The sequence below is a fragment of the Macaca nemestrina genome, chromosome 20 (assembly GCF_043159975.1).
Source record: "Macaca nemestrina isolate mMacNem1 chromosome 20, mMacNem.hap1, whole genome shotgun sequence".
Lineage (NCBI taxonomy): Eukaryota > Metazoa > Chordata > Mammalia > Primates > Cercopithecidae > Macaca > Macaca nemestrina.
Genome location: NC_092144.1, coordinates 5275600 through 5290203, shown reverse-complemented (window position 1 = coordinate 5290203; position 14604 = coordinate 5275600). Strand labels below are relative to the sequence as shown.

The window sequence follows — 14604 nt, the reverse complement described above, 5'->3', positions numbered from 1 at the left end:
AGGAAGGGTGGGTGGGCCAGGGCTTTTGATTCGCGGCCAGGCAGCACCCACAGAGGGTGTGGCTCAGAGCGGGCACCAGAGGGGACGGCGGACAACCCCCCCCCCCCCCCCCACGGACAGCAGCAGAGCCAGGGCTTCGGTCAAGCTGTTCTTTATTTCACGGAGAAGCCGGGGGAGGCGGCTCAGTCTTTCTTGGCAGCAGCTTTCCTCATAGCGGCCAATACGTTGCTCAGCTCCTCCCGCTTCCTCTTGGCGCGGATGTGCGTCCCCACCTGCCAGGGACGAGGCCGCAGTCAGCCCGGCCCCAACTCCCATCCCATCCCGCCCCTCGGCCGGCAGCGCCCACCTACCCTTTTCTTGATAAACTTGAGGGCCCGTTTGTCCTTGGAGACCTTCAGTAACTCCATGGCGCGCCGCTCGTACGGGGCAAAGCCACACACCTCCCGAATCATGTCCCGCACGAACTTGGTGTGTTTCGTCAGACGCTGGGGGGAAAGGGGCGGCCGTCAGGGTAGGGGGAACCCTGCTATTCTACTTAAGCAGCTTCTCGCGCTGCCACGATTTCCCTGGCTACTTCCTCCCCTCTGTAAGTAGCTGTGAGAACTAAGGCATTAACCCCTAGCGCTTTTCACCGCGCCCGGAGCAGCTCCCATCCTCCCCAAGTCCCAGTCTCCGCAACACTCGCAGGACGCGCCTGGAGTCCAGACTGAATAAAAGAGCCCAGTACACTGGCACACCTGAAATCCCCCAACCTCACACATCGCAACCTCGGGCCAGCTCCATCAGCGAACTCCTACTCATACGTCAGAACCCCAAACCCGCTGCCCCGCGCCGCTCTCAAGGTGCTCCCTCTGCCCCAGCGTGGATTGCCGCCGCCCCCTTTAGTTCCGCACCCCAACGCGCATTCTTTCAGGTCGAGAGCCTTTGCCCAAGCCGTGCCCTCCACCCTCCAAGAAACCCCCGACAACCTCCGCGTGGCCCCCGCACTCACCCCGCGGCGGCGGCTGTGCCTGGGCTTGCTCACGTTCTTGGTCACCTTGTGGCCCTTGTTGAGGCCCACGGCCATAGGGTAGCGTAGAGCCATGGCTGCGGACAGCGGAGGGGAGAAGGGGCGGAGGTGAGTACAGGCTCGGTTCCCGAGGCCCAGAGACCCGCGTCCCGGCTTCTTCAGCCTCGCTTGCCACAACCAACCATCCTCCAACCCGCACAGAGGACCCGGGAGTCTGGATGGCGGCGGATCCCGGCAGTGCGGGAAAGCACTTACCTACTGCTCTCCCGTGGCGGCCCTGGCGGAAGGGCTGGCGGCGAGCGGAACTCTGGGATATCTACTCGGCTCAGGAGGCGCATGCCAGAGAGGCAAGAACGGCGCGCGCTCCCCCTGGCGGCTGGAGTCTTCCCCCCGCGGTCTCACTGAGCATGCGCGACCGAGCTCCCTGAGCATGCGCGTTTACTCCTGCGAGCCCGAGAGCTGGAGTCGGAACCAGTGGAGGTGACTGTGGCTGCCTTCCTCCCTCTGCTTGTGACATGAGTTCGAAAGCCAACTCCGCCGATTTCTGGCCGACCCTGCATCGACGACGTCATCCCCCAGAATTTCTTCAATTGTAGAACGAGAATAATAATAAACTGTTTGAACTGTTAAAACGCCCATTAGGCCGGGTGCGGTGGCTCACGCCTGTAATCTCAACACTTTGGGAGGCCAAGGCTTGTGGATCACGAGGTCAGGAGCTCGAGACCAGCCTAACACGGTGAAACCCCGTCTCTACGAAAAATACAAAAAATTAGTCAGGCCTGGTGGCAGGCGCCTGTAGTCCCAGCTAGTCGGGAGGCTGAGGCAGGAGGATGGCGTGAACCCGGGAGGCGGAGCTTGCAGTGAGCCGAGATCGCGCCACTGCACTCCAGCCTGGGCGACAGAGCAAGACTCCGTCTCAAAAATATAATTAATAAATAGCCAGGCATGGTGGCATGCTTCTGTAATCCCAGCTACTCAGGAGGCTGAGGCAGGAGAATTGCTTGAGCACCAGAGGCAGAGGTTGCAGTGAGCCAAGATCGCGCCACTGCAGTCCAGCCTGGGCAACAGCGAAACTCTGTCAAAAAAAAAAAAAAAAAAAAAAAAAGTCCCATTAACGAGGGTATTGGTTTCATTATCTATCAATTGGTCAAGCTCTGGACTCGGTCCGAATACAGCAACGTGTAATAGTGCCCCTTGGGGACATCTGATGTAATTTTAGGTGGTGCAGGGACGGGAAGTAAATAACTGAATTACGTGGCGGAAACACACAAGTTTCCAATTTTTCTCCTTTAATGCTACTAATATACGAGACAGAGTCTCGATTTAGGGCTGCTCTAATTAGGGTTAGCGCTTTCATGTTTTTTCCAGACAGGGTCTTGCTCTGTCACGCAGGCTAGAGAGTGCAGTGCTGTAATCATAACTTATTGCAGCCTTGACTTCCAGGGCTCAAGTGATCCTCCTGCCTTAGCCTCCTTAGCTGGGACCACAGGCACATGCCACCACGCCTGGCTAATTTTTTAATTAAAATATTTGCAGCTGGGTACAGTGGCTGACACCTGTAATTCCAGCACTTGAGGGGCTGAGACTGGGGGATCACCTAAGGCTAGGAGTTCGAGACCAGCCTGGCCAACATGGTAAAACCCCATCTCTACTAAAAAAAAAACAAAACAAAAAGGTGTGGTGACCTGCACCTATAATCCCAAGTATTCGGGAGCCTGAGGCACAAGAATCGCTTGAACCCCGGAGGTGGAGGTTGCAGTGAGCCTAGATCGCACCACTGCACTCCAGCCTGGGCGACAGAGTGAGACTCCGTCTCAAAAATAAATACATTAATTAAAAAGTAAAGACAGGGTTTCATCATGTTGGCCAGGCTGGTCTCAAACTCCTGACCTCAAGTGATCTGCCCACCTTGGCCTCCCAAAGTGCTGGGATTATAGCCGTGAGCCACGGCTCCTGGCCCTCTCAGCCTCCATTTCTCCACCTGTGAAATGGGATTGAGAGTCAAGGATCCTGATACATACACCCCACTCCCTCTGCCCACCAGCTGCTAGCAAATTGGAATTACCAAGGAATTTGAACAACATATATGCAAGAGAAGAAGAGTTTTTATTCACAAACAGGAGGCTGGGTCCAGCCCAGAACACACTCTTTCCCTCCTCCTCCCCCTCAGACCCTGCCACCAGCTAGACGAACAGTGTAGACGTCCCTGCAGGTGTGAAGAGTACCAGAGACCCCAGCTGGGGGAAGCTGGCAGGGGTTGGGGGAGATAATCCCAGATGCAATGAGTGGAAAAAATAAATCAGGGACTTAGAAACACAGACAGGAGATGGAGAGGGGTCCATGGGTGGCTCAAGGGTGGCGTGACCTCTCTGAGCCTCAGTTTCCTCATCTGCAAAATGGAAGCAGTCATGTCATCAATAAAGGCCAAACAGGTGAGGCTTTGCAGGTCCCGGACAAAGGCACCTAACAAGGGGCACCTGCACCTCCAAAGCTGTAACTGGTTCCAGGTGCCCGTCGTTTTTCTCGGTTTTGCTTTTCTGTCTTGATGACTTCATTTTGGGCTATGGCCACCCTCTCAGGGGTGTCTCTGTGAGTGTTCTGGCTCCAGGGACAGTTGGAGAGAGGAGCGTTCCCGTCTGGGACGTTAAGGGGCACCCCCAGGTGCTCAGGCTGCAGCAGCGACCGTGACGTTGAGATCCTGGCGGATAAACCAGGCCCGCGGGCGCGGCAGCCAGCGCCGGAGCAAGCACAGCAGGTGGAAACGCCACGGGTAGAAGACGCCAGCTGCGCGCGTGGCGCCGCCGCGGATCACGGCCAGGGCTGCCTTGGGCCCCGGGGCCGCCTTGACCCTCGTGACTCCCCTGGGGACGGGAGGGCGCGGTGGGGACTGCGGCTGGGGCTGGGCGGCCGCCCATGGGCCCCAGCCCAACCCCAGGCTCGCCCGGGCCTCACCTGACTGCCTCAGCGGCGGAGGCGCGATCTCGGAGGCCCAGGACACACATGGTGATTGCCACGTTCACGTCCTGCACGTCCAGTTCCCGCCGCAGGGAGCCGAAGAAGCTGTCCAGCGCGAACTTGGCCGCTGAGTAGGGAGTGGAGAACGACGTGGGCACGCGGCCTGGGAGCGCGGACAGCAGCGGCTGAGTGGCTCCCCGTCGTCCGGGAAGCCTGCCCAGACCCTCCAGGCTCACCCGCATCGAGCTCCCCACTCCCCGTCCCGCAGGGCCGGGGCCAAGTGCACGCACCGAGCAGCGAGGACACCACCACCAGGGAGCCCTTGCTGTCCGTCAGGCTGGGCAGCGCCCGCGACGTCAGTTGCACGTAGCTCAGAAAGTTTACCTGCAGGTGGCACTCGCGAGTCACCGGCAGAGGCGGAGCCTACGGGCAGGGCGGGGCTACAAACCCGGAGGGCGGGGCCAGAACCGGGTCCGAGGCGGGGCCAGAAACCCGGAAGGCCGGCCCGGGGGCGGGGTCAAGGCCGGGGCGGGGCCTTGGGCTAGGAGGGGCGTGGCCGGGGCGGGAAAGGTGGAGAGCCGGCTCAGGAGTTGGCAGAGCCCCGGCCGCGAAGGAAGCGGACCACCGGTCCCTGAGATCGAGGGGCGGGCTGGGGCCACGGAGGAGTGGAGCACCTGCATGAGCCAGCGCGTCGCCTGGGGGGTGCGGGCTCGCGTGCCGGCCGGGACGCCGCCGATGTGGTTCAGCACGAGATAGTCCAGCCCTCCTGGCCCAGAAACGCCGGTCAGCCCCGAGGCCCCTCCCCAAGACAACGATCAAACCCCGCCCCCGATCTTAGCTCCACCCAGAGCGCTGATCCAGTGAACTCCGCCCCAGGTAACTCCCCCTACGATCAAAGACACCCAGCCCTGGCCTTACTCCCTGGATCTAGCAAGGTTTCGTCCCCATTCAGTGAGGCCCCGTTCAGAGCACTTTCCCCAAGATGCAATGAGACTCCGCCCCGACCACGGCCCCAGTCCGCATACGTCTCCGCCCTGACACACCTGTTACTGTAGCCACACCCACAGCCCAATTCCGGTCCTGTCCCTAAGGCCTAGGCCAAGGTCCTGGACTCCAGGCTTCAGGCCCAGCCCCTCACCCAGCTTGTCCAGCGCAAACTGCACCACACTCTCGGGCGCCTCAGGGGAGGCCATGTCCGCAGCGATGTAGAAGACCTTGGGGGCGCCCAGCTTCCGGCAGTTCCCTACCACCTGGGGGGGGCCAGAGCTGCCCGTGGGCCTCTCCTCTACAGCAGTGCCCCCCCCACCCCGCACCTGCCAGCCATAGGGAGGCCCCCGCCTGAAACCCCCCCCTCACTCTGAGCCTCGAGCCCCATTCGACACCATTCCCAAAAATGTACCACTGCTGGGGGCACAAAGTGGAGCCTGCGGGCCAGAATGCTGGCCAATTTGGTGGTTAGTCAATCACCAACATCTAAAACAGGACATTTCACCTACAATTTCCAGATTGCTAGCTTCTCTTGAAAAACTGAAAAGTTTGAGCCCAAGAGCTATACCCTTCCTTGAAGTAGCAATGGGCTGTTTGTTGCTAGGAAGTGGCCATCCTTCCCTTGGAGTTTGAGAGCCCTGGCTATCAGCACAGGCATGGACACTCAATACTTTCATTTGCTGAGAAACACTGCACTTCCCAGTCACCGCCTCACTGCACTGGCACAACATCCTAACCCATGAGAAGGTGGGGTTTTTGTTTGTTTGTTTGAGACGGAGTCTCACTTTGTTGCCCAGGCTGGAGTGCAGTAGTGCGATCTCGGCTCACTGCAACCTCCACCTCCAGGGTTCAAGTGATTCTCCTGACTCAGCCTCCCACGTAGCTGGGACTACATGCTCGTGCCACCATGCCCTGCTAATTTTGTTTTTCTTTGTTTTGAGACAGAGTCTCTCTCTGTCACCCAGGCTGGAGTGCAGTGGTGTGATCTCAGCTCATTGCAACTTCCACCTCCTGGGTTCCAGCAATTCTCCTGCCTCAGCCTCCTCAGTAGCTGGGATTACAGGTGCCTGCCACCATGCTGGTGGTTTTTTTTGTTTGTTTTGTTTTGTTTGTTTTTGTTTTGTTTTGTTTTGTTTTGTATTTTTAGTAGAGACGGGGTTTCACCATGTTGGCCAGGCTGGTTTTGAACTCCTGACCTCAAGTGATCTGCCCGCCTTGGCCTCCCAAAGTGCTAGGATTACAGGCGTGAGCCCACCGTGCCTGGCCTAATTTTTGTATTTTTAGTAGAGACGGGGTTTCACCATGTTGGCCAGGCTGGTCTTGAACTCTTGACCTCAGGTGATCCACTTGCCTCAGCCTCCCAAAGTGCTGGGACCACAGGCGTGAGCCACCGTGTCTGGCCAGAAAATGGTTTTATTGTCCCCGTTTTGCAAATGAGGAAACTGAGAGGCTCAGAGAGGTTAGGCGACTTGCCCAAGGTCACACAGGAAGCCTGGTCATTGCAGGGATTCAAACCTAGGCTCTCTTCCCTCCCGCCATGAGCACCCCCACCATTCATCTAGACATGGGGTGGCTCACCTTCTGCAGGAGGGCCTCAGTGCGGGCAGTGAGCACCAGGTGGGAGCCCAGACGTGCGTAGTGATAGGCCAGCTCCTCACCGACACCAGCGCTGGCCCCTGTCAGCAGTACTCGCGCTCCCTGGAGGCTGGCTGGCCATAGCCAGGGTGGTCACTCTGGGCGGAGGACAGGACAGCTGGCCCGGTTTCTCCCTCCCTCAACCCCAGGTGCTCACCTGGGTCGAAGTTGTCATCCCAATAATAGGCGAAGAACAGGGCCCCCAGCCCTGTGAGGAGAAGCACCTTCATGGTCCTCTGTGGGCCTGCAGAGGGACAGGGGACAGAGGTGGCCGGCACAGGCCTGGCCCACAGCCACCGCGTTTGGTGGGTGTTTGGTGATGCCACCGCCTTGGATCCACGCCCTCCTCTCCACAGCCACCACCTGTCCAGGCCACCACGGTGGCTCCATGAACCACCGCACCTGCTCCCTCTCCCTCCACCCTTCTCAGCCCTCTCCATCCACACACCTTGCCTCCCCTGGACTGAAAATCCTTCCTGTTCCAGTTAGAATAAAAACCAGACTCCTTGGTGGCCACAAGCACCCTGCGTGGACCTGTCCTCCTTGCTCACTCTGCTCCACTAAAACAGGCCCTTTGCTGTTCCTGGAAACCAGCTGGCCGGGCGCGGTGGCTCACGCCTGTAATCCCAGCACTTTGGGAGGCCCAGGCGGGTGGATCATGAGATCAGGAGATCGAGACCATCCTGGCTAATACGGTGAAACCCCATCTCTACTAAAAGTACAAAAAATTAGCCAGGAAGGCCGGGCGCGGTGGCTCAAGCCTGTAATCCCAGCACTTTGGGAGGCTGAGACGGGCGGATCACGAGGTCAGGAGATCGAGACCATCCTGGCTAACACAGTGAAACCCCGTCTCTACTAAAAAATACAAAAAAAAAAAAAAAAACTAGCCGGGTGAGGTGGCGGGCGCCTGTAGTCCCAGCTACTCGGGAGGCTGAGGCAGGAGAATGGCGTGAACCCGGGAGGCGGAGCTTGCAGTGAGCCGAGATCCGGCCACTGCGCTCCAGCCTGGGCGACAGAGCGAGACTCTGTCTAAAAAAAAAAAAAAAAAAAAAAAAAATTAGCCAGGCGTGGTGGCGGGCGCCTGTAGACCCAGCTACTCGGGAGGCTGAGGCAGGAGAATGGTGTGAACCCGGGAGATGGAGCTTGCAGTGAGTTGAGAAGATTGTGCCACTGCACTCCAGCCTGGGCAATACAGCGAGACTCCGTCTCAAAAAAACAAACAACAAAAAAAGCCAGTCACCACCCTGCCTCAGGGCCTTCGCATAGGCTATTTCTACTGCCTAGAATGCTGTTCCCAGATATAATCAAATGGCTTGCTCTCTCACTTCTTTTTTTTTTTTTTTTTTTTTGAGATGGAGTCTCGCTCTGTCACCCAGGCTGGAGTGCAGTGGCGCGATCTCGGCTCACTGCAAGCTCCGCCTCCCGGGTTCACGCCATTCTCCTGCCTCAGCCTCCCGAGTAGCTGGGACTACAGGAGCCCACAACCGCGCCCGGCTAATTTTTTGTATTTTTAGTAGAGACGGGGTTTCACCGTGGTCTCGATCTCCTGACCTTGTGAGCCGCCCGCCTCAGCCTCCCAAAGTGCTGGGATTACAGGCGTGAGCCACCGCACCCGGCCTCTCTCACTTCTTTCAAGTCTCAGTGCAAAAGTGACGTCCTTGGGCTGGGTGTGGTGGTTCACGCCTGGAATCCCAGCACATTGGGAGGCTGAGGCAGGCAGATCACTTGAGGTCAGGAGTTTGAGACCAGCCTGGCCAACATGGTGAAACCCCACCTCTACTAAAAAGACAAAAATTAGCCGGGCGTGGTGGCAGGTGCCTGTAATCCCAGCTACTCAGGGGGCTGAGGCACTCACATGCCTGTAATCCCAGATACTTGGGAGGCTGAGGCAGGAGAATTGCTTGAACCCGGGAGATGGAGGTTGCAGTGAACTGAGATTTGCCATTGCACTCCAGCCTGGGCAACAAGAGCAAAACTCCATACCAAAAAAAAAAAAAAAAAAATGCTGGGCGCGGCGGCTCACACTTGTAATCCCAGCACTTTGGGAGGCCAAGGCAGGCCAAGAGGTCAGGAGACCGAGACCATGGTGAAACCCCATCTCTACTAAAAAATACAAAAAAAACTAGCCGGGCGTGGTGGCGGGCGCCTGTAGTCCCAGCTACTCGGGAGGCTGAGGCAGGAGAATGGCGTAAACCTGGGAGGCGGAGCTTGCAGTGAGCTGAGATCCGGCCACTGCACTCTAGCCTGGGCGACAGAGCGAGACTCCGTCTCAAAAAAAAGAAAAAGTCAGTGGGACAAGGGGAAGAGGACTTCCAGAACCAGGAAGATGAGACAAACCAGACGGAGGGGATCACTGAGGAGTCCCGAAATCTCCCATCTGTAGGTCCAGCCCTAGGTTCTTTGCCTCTGCTGTCCTCTGGGTGTCTCCTCTTGACAACCTCCAGGCCCCTTAGAGCCAGCAGGACCCAATCTAGGCTCAGCATGTCACCCCACACCTGCTTCTCTTCCCAGCTCACCATCACAGTAATAGCCCCACTGTCCCCTGTCCCTAAATGGGAGACCCAGGCATTGTCCTCACCTCCTTCTATCCTTTCACCCCCAAGAGCTCATGGTTTTCAGATCTTATCCATTCTCCGTCTCCAATCTCTCCCCAACTGTCCCTTCCTCTCTCTCTCCAGGGCTCCCAGATTGTTACCTCCCTCCTAGACCCTACTCCTGGCCTGACCACCCCCATTTTTCCTCTGGCCTCCCTTCCATCTCCCACTTGGTCTGCCCACCTCCACACTGGCTTCCCCATGTCCACACTCACTCCCTCCCTGCCTCTCCTGTCCATGCAGCCAAAGGCATCTGTGTCAAAAGCAACGTGGCCACGGCCCTGCCTGCTCCAAACCCTCTCAGGGGTCCCCACTGCAACTGGTGGAAACCAGGCTCCTCACTGCACCCCATGAGGCCCTGCAGGTGTAGACCCTGACTACCTGTCTCTCCTCCTCTCCCACGGCCCCATCAGTGAATCGTTCAGTTCTCAAAATAGTGAACTCCTCGCCTTCCCCAAACACACCAGGCATGCCCACAGCAAGAAACGAGCTTCCACCTTTTCCCCTGCCAGGGACAGCCCATGAAGCCCCTCTGCTCATCCCTCTTTCCGCCCCCAGCTCCATACTGACTGCAGCAGCCCGGCAGGGGGAAGTGGGACCAGATGGACAGACGGGTGGACAGATGGGTGGATGGATGGATGGATGGACAAATGCATGTATGGATGCACAGATACAAGGATGGATGGGTGGATGGATGACCAGATGAATAGATGGATGGGTGGATGGATGGATGATGGACGGACAGATGCATGGATGGATAGATAGATGAGTGGATGGATGGATGGATGAATGGATAAACGGGGGGAACATATAAATGGATGGAAGGATGGACGTATGGACGGACAGATGCATGGATGTATTTATGGATGTATGGACGGATGGATGAGTGGATGGCCAAATAAATAGATGAATGGGTGGACAGATGGATGGGTGGAAGGATGGGGGAGCAGATGGATGAATTGATGGGTGGGTGGATGGGCGGACAGATGGATGAACGGATGGGTGGATGGATGGGGATTCAGATGGATGAGCGGAGGTGTGGATGGATAGATGGAAGGATGGATGGGTGGATGGACAGATGGATGGATGGAAGGATGGACGTATGGACAGAGGGATGGGCACATGAACGGTTAAAGCAGCCCGGCCGAAATGCGGGAGAAATGGGGGGAAGCCAAATCTCTGCAGAACTCACCGGCCCCTTGTTGACCTCGGCGGTCCTTAGCTTCCCCTCTGAACAAAGCGGGCGTGTGACCCGCTGCGTACCCCTAAACCGTGCACTCACCCACTCAGGCCTCAGTTTCCCCCACTGTACAGCAGGGCTGGGGTCCCAGCCTGGGAGCCACGCGAACGCCCCCACAGTCCTCTCTTCTCCGCAGCCTCCTGCCGGGTACCCGACCGCGCCCCCTCCCGTAGGGCCTGGGTCACGTGACTCGAAGCCCACCTTCTCCCGGCGAGGAGCCAGGCCGCGGGGACCCAGCGCCGGAGCGTCGCCGGGCAACAGTCCCCGCCTGGTCTCCACCTCCCACCAGGGGCCCGGCACCGCCCCCTGGGCGGACGCCCCGCCTCCGAATCGATCACGTGAGGGGGCCGCCGCTCTCGAACAATCCCGCCCTCGCGTTGCCGTGACAACCGCCTTCTAGGCACACTCTTCCTAGGTCCGGGCCCTTGGTTCCCCGCGCGGGCGCGGGTGGATCTCTCGGGTTCCGACTTCTTCTCGAGTCACTTTCAGGCTTCAGCCAGGAACCTAACGCCTCTTTCCCTTCACGCTGCCAGGACCCGGCCGGGCCGAACTACATTTCCCAGGAGGCTCCGCGGGCAGGTACAACTAGCGCCGTGCTGACTACATTTCCCAGACAGCCTTGCGGCGGCCCGGGACTTAAAGCGTCCATTTCCCAGCTGCCCCTCGCTGCGGGACCGCAGCCTTTCTTTGGAGTCTCAGAGCCGTAAGAGACTACGACTCCCAGAGGACCTTGCGTCGGGCAAGAAAAACTACACCTCCCAGAGGCCTCTGCAGGGCCGCGACAGGAAGCGGCGGGCGAGTCGAGTGTCCTTGCGCGTGGATCCGAGCGACCATGGTGGCCCGGGTGTGGTCGCTGATGAGGTGCGTGAGGGAGCCGGAGGGGACCCGAGTCCCCGAAAAAGTCCCTTTTTGTGGGCACCCCTGTCTCCAGTCTGGTCCCGATCTGCTCTTCGCTTTCCGTAGGGTCACCTCCCCTTCGTCCCCCGCCTATGGGCTAGATAGGGAAACTGAGGCTCCAGCGGGGTGGAGCTTCCCGAGGTCGCCAGTCTCCTCCCTCCTGCCTCCCAGCGAGCCCTTGGCGTTCCACTCGCGGTGTCAGCCTCCGCCTCCGAGCCTCAGTTGTTTTCTCTGTGAAGTGGGAATGCCGGTGAATCCTGCCGCTGGCGTGGATGGGAGGTGAATACGTGCTCGGAGTGACAGCGGGCAGGAGGCGCCCAGGGACCCTTGGTTTCTCCAGGGCTGGAAGGCTTCTAGAATGTCAAGGATCTTACGTCTTCACTGCCCTCGCTCACTGTGGGACCTTGAGTGACCCACTCTCCCCCTCCCGGTTTCAGTTTATCAGTTAAAGTGGCGTCCAGCCGCCCTGCCTTGCACATTGTAAATCGAGTGCTGTATATAATGGGAGTCTGGGTCGACGGTGCTACACTACAGAGTGTCACCTGTGGACGGTGAGCCCCCAGGAGGGTCTCACTGTCTCCGTGGGCCTTTACCTCCTGAGCGTGGCGGTCAGTGTCCGCTGAGCTTCTGCTCCTCCCGTCCCTGCCCGCAGGTTCCTCATCAAGGGAAGTGTGGCTGGGGGCGCCGTCTACCTGGTGTACGACCAGGAGCTGCTGGGGCCCAGCGACAAGAGCCAGGCAGCCCTACAGAAGGCTGGAGAGGTGGTCCCCCCCGCCGTGTACCAGTTCAGCCAGTACGTGTGTCAGCAGACGGGCCTGCAGATACCCCAGGTACTCCGGGCTGGGAGCGAGGCCAGGGCTTGGCGGGTGGTGAGCTCTTGGGGGGTTCCTCCAGCCCTGCATGATGTTGTTCTCCATATTTATGCTGGCCTGATTCTCAGGCCTGTCCTCCTCCCTCCGCTTCTGGGGATGGGCTGCTGAGCCTTTTCACCACTTCTTTCTGCTCATCTCTTTTCCCAGCTCCCAGCCCCTCCAAAGATTTACTTTCCCATCCGTGACTCCTGGAATGCAGGTAAGGCACCCAGTTTCTTTACTTGGGAGGTTGCTGCAGACACCCCAGTCTAGCCCCTCTCCCCACTTCCTGGCCATTCCTTTCTGTCCATCCCCCTTCCTGCCCAACATGTGTCTCTTAGGGATCTAAAAGGGAAAGGAGGCCTAGCCTGGTGGCTCACCCCTGTAATCCCAGCACTTTGGGAGGTCGAGGTGGGTGGATCATCTGAAGTCAGGAGTTCGAGACCATTCTGGCCAACATGGTGAAACTCCATCTCTACTAAAAATACAAAAATTAGCTGGGTGTGGTGGCGCATGCCTGTAGTCCCAACTGCTCGGGAGGCTGAGGCAGGAGAATCGCTTGAACCCAGGAGGTGGAGGTTGCAGTGAGCAGAGGTGGCGCCACTGCACTCCAGCCTCGGTGACAGAGCAAGACTCTGTCTCAAAAATCAATCAATAAATAAATACAAGGGAAAAGAGTGGAGATTCTAGCGAAGGGGATTGGGGGGAGCCTTTGAGGGCTGGGTTGTACAACGCCTGGTAGAATGAGAGGCAGGAGGCCTGGGCCCACATCGGAGCTTGTCCTATGAGCTTGGACAAGGCAAGGCCCTGCCCCACCTCTGCCTCAGTTTCTGCTGGAAGTTGTTCTAAAAAAATTTTGCTTGCTGGGTGTGGTGGCTCATGGCTACCAGCACTTTTGGAATCCAAGGCAGAAGGATTGCTTGAAGCCAGGAGTTTGAGAACAGCCTGGGCAATATAACGAGACCCTCTCTCTACAAAAAAAAAAAAAAAAAAAGTCTTTTTAAATTAGTTGGGCATGGTGGCGTGTGCCTGTAATCTCAGGTACTTGGGAGGTTTAGGCAGGAGGATGGCTTGAGCCCTGGAGTTCAAGGCTGCAGTGAACTATGATCACACCACCGTACTCCAGCGTGGGCAACAGAGGGAAACCCTCTCTCTAAAAAACAAAACAAAGCTGGGTGCGGTGACTCACGCCTGTAATCCTAGAACTTTGGGAGGCTGAGGCGGGCAGATCACAAGGTCAGAAGTTCAAGACCAGCCTGGCCAACATAGTGAAACCCCATCTCTACTAAAAATACAAAAATTAGGCTGGGTGCAGTGGCTCACGCCTGTAACCCCAGCACTTTGGGAGGCCGAGGCGGGCAGATCATCTGAAGTCAGGAGTTCAAGACCAGCCTGGGCAACATGGTGAAACCCCATCTCTACTAAAAATACAAAAATTAGCCGGGCTTGGTGGTGCGCGCCTGTAATCCCAGCTGCTACTTGGGAGGCTGAGGCAGGAGAATTGCTTGAACTCAGGAGGCGGAGGTTGCAGTGAGCCAAGGTTGCACTACTACACTCCAGCCTGGGTGACAGGGTAAGACTCCATCTCCAAAAAAAAAAAAAAAAAAAAAAATTAGCCCGGTATGGTGGTGCGCTTGTAGTCCCAGCTACTTGGGAGGCTGAGGCAGGAAAATCACTTGAACCCGGGAGGTGAAGGTTGCAGTGAGCCAAGATCGCACTACTGCACTCCAGCCTCGGCGACAGAGTGAGACTCTGTCCCCTGTCCCCCTGCCCACCACCCAAAAAAAAAACCTCTTAGAGTTTCCCAGGGGTTGGAGGCTGGGTGAGGCTGGGAGGGGAGCATCACCAGTGGCCGTCCCTTTCCCACAGGCATCATGACGGTGATGTCAGCTCTGTCGGTGGCCCCCTCCAAGGCCCGCGAGTACTCCAAGGAGGGCTGGGAGTATGTGAAGGCACGCACCAAGTAGCGAGTCAGCAGGGGCCGCCTGCCCGGGCCAGAATGGGCAGGGCTGCCACTGGCCTGAAGACTCCAGACTGGGACCCCACTGCGAGGGCAGCTCCCGGCCTTGCTGGCCCAATAAAGGACTTCAGAAGTGTTCCCTGACCCGTGTGCTGGCCCGAAGGGGCACAGTGTCGGCCTGGTGGTGCCTAGAGCACCAAAGCCTGGGCTTCTGGCTCCTGATGGCTTGTCAGGGCTTGATCTTGACCACAGGCCATAGCTCTCCCCTTTGCTGTCTGCTCTGGTGCGGGGAGTCAGAGGTCACAGTGGTTGCTCCCGGTGCTCCACAGGCCATGCTCTGGGGCCAGGAAAGTGCTTTGGCCAAGCCTGGGTTGTGGGGGGTCTTGGTTTTGGAGGGCTGAGACCACGGGAGGACAGTGGAAGAGCCAGAGTGGAGAAGTGGGGTCTGCTTCCCTGCAGGACACAGGGCAGGAGCC

The 14604-nt window shown here is 58.1% G+C and overlaps 3 protein-coding genes across 17 annotated transcripts; 1 reads left to right on the top strand and 2 right to left on the bottom strand.

Moving 5' to 3' along the window:
• Positions 1 to 135: 135 nt before the first annotated feature.
• On the bottom strand, positions 136 to 1402 carry LOC105484913 (ribosomal protein L36). The gene is made up of 4 exons (XM_011747025.3): positions 1265 to 1402; positions 992 to 1086; positions 351 to 485; positions 136 to 272 (listed from the first exon to the last, which is right to left on the bottom strand). Exons 2-4 carry the CDS (start codon positions 1082 to 1084, stop codon positions 183 to 185), a joined length of 318 nt encoding a protein of 105 aa, XP_011745327.1. The 5' UTR covers positions 1085 to 1086; positions 1265 to 1402; the 3' UTR covers positions 136 to 182.
• A 164-nt stretch (positions 1403 to 1566) lies between these two features.
• LOC105484933 (hydroxysteroid 11-beta dehydrogenase 1 like) lies at positions 1567 to 10791 on the bottom strand. 13 transcript variants are annotated; one of them, XM_071086749.1, is made up of 8 exons: positions 8204 to 10791; positions 6744 to 7902; positions 6530 to 6660; positions 5103 to 5214; positions 4639 to 4730; positions 4201 to 4348; positions 3962 to 4091; positions 1567 to 1759 (listed from the first exon to the last, which is right to left on the bottom strand). In XM_071086749.1, exons 2-8 carry the CDS (start codon positions 7024 to 7026, stop codon positions 1738 to 1740), a joined length of 918 nt encoding a protein of 305 aa, XP_070942850.1. In that variant the 5' UTR covers positions 7027 to 7902; positions 8204 to 10791; the 3' UTR covers positions 1567 to 1737. The 13 variants fall into 13 exon arrangements, with proteins under 13 accessions (XP_070942850.1, XP_024649486.1, XP_011745370.1 ...); XM_024793718.2 differs by lacking the exon at positions 1567 to 1759 and adding an exon at positions 3097 to 3870 and having other exon boundaries at positions 6744 to 6868; positions 10373 to 10791; XM_011747068.3 differs by lacking the exon at positions 1567 to 1759 and adding an exon at positions 3097 to 3870 and having other exon boundaries at positions 6744 to 6830; positions 10373 to 10791.
• Positions 10792 to 10860: 69 nt separating this feature from the next.
• On the top strand, positions 10861 to 14264 carry MICOS13 (mitochondrial contact site and cristae organizing system subunit 13). Of its 3 annotated transcripts, none has more exons than XM_011747045.3 (4): positions 10861 to 11281; positions 11970 to 12147; positions 12337 to 12388; positions 14038 to 14264. In XM_011747045.3, the coding sequence occupies exons 1-4, from the start codon at positions 11253 to 11255 to the stop codon at positions 14133 to 14135; spliced, it is 357 nt and encodes a 118-aa protein (XP_011745347.1). In that variant the 5' UTR covers positions 10861 to 11252; the 3' UTR covers positions 14136 to 14264. The 3 variants fall into 3 exon arrangements, with proteins under 3 accessions (XP_011745347.1, XP_024649501.1, XP_011745342.1); XM_024793733.2 differs by lacking the exon at positions 10861 to 11281 and adding an exon at positions 11443 to 11596; XM_011747040.3 differs by lacking the exon at positions 10861 to 11281 and adding an exon at positions 11713 to 11868.
• The last annotated feature ends 340 nt before the right edge of the window (positions 14265 to 14604 follow it).

What these genes read in the sequence shown, in the direction of transcription:
- LOC105484913 (XM_011747025.3), bottom strand. Translation starts at nt 1,084, where the DNA reads ATGGCTCTACGCTACCCTATGGCCGTGGGCCTCAACAAGGGCCACAAG. An exon ending in GGCACAGCCGCCGCCGCGGG is followed by an intron (nt 486 to 991) that starts GTGAGTGCGGGG and finishes CTTTCCCCCCAG; the next exon opens with CGTCTGACGAAACACACCAA. An exon ending in TCAAGTTTATCAAGAAAAGG is followed by an intron (nt 273 to 350) that starts GTAGGTGGGCGC and finishes CGTCCCTGGCAG; the next exon opens with GTGGGGACGCACATCCGCGC.
- LOC105484933 (XM_011747052.3), bottom strand. Translation starts at nt 7,026, where the DNA reads ATGGAGAGGGCTGAGAAGGGTGGAGGGAGAGGGAGCAGGTGCGGTGGT. An exon ending in GGATGACAACTTCGACCCAG is followed by an intron (nt 6,661 to 6,743) that starts GTGAGCACCTGG and finishes GGCTATGGCCAG; the next exon opens with CCAGCCTCCAGGGAGCGCGA. An exon ending in CGACGCGCTGGCTCATGCAG is followed by an intron (nt 4,349 to 4,638) that starts GTGCTCCACTCC and finishes TGCCACCTGCAG; the next exon opens with GTAAACTTTCTGAGCTACGT.
- MICOS13 (XM_011747040.3), top strand. Translation starts at nt 11,819, where the DNA reads ATGGGAGTCTGGGTCGACGGTGCTACACTACAGAGTGTCACCTGTGGA. An exon ending in CAGAGTGTCACCTGTGGACG is followed by an intron (nt 11,869 to 11,969) that starts GTGAGCCCCCAG and finishes CCCTGCCCGCAG; the next exon opens with GTTCCTCATCAAGGGAAGTG. An exon ending in CGGGCCTGCAGATACCCCAG is followed by an intron (nt 12,148 to 12,336) that starts GTACTCCGGGCT and finishes CTCTTTTCCCAG; the next exon opens with CTCCCAGCCCCTCCAAAGAT.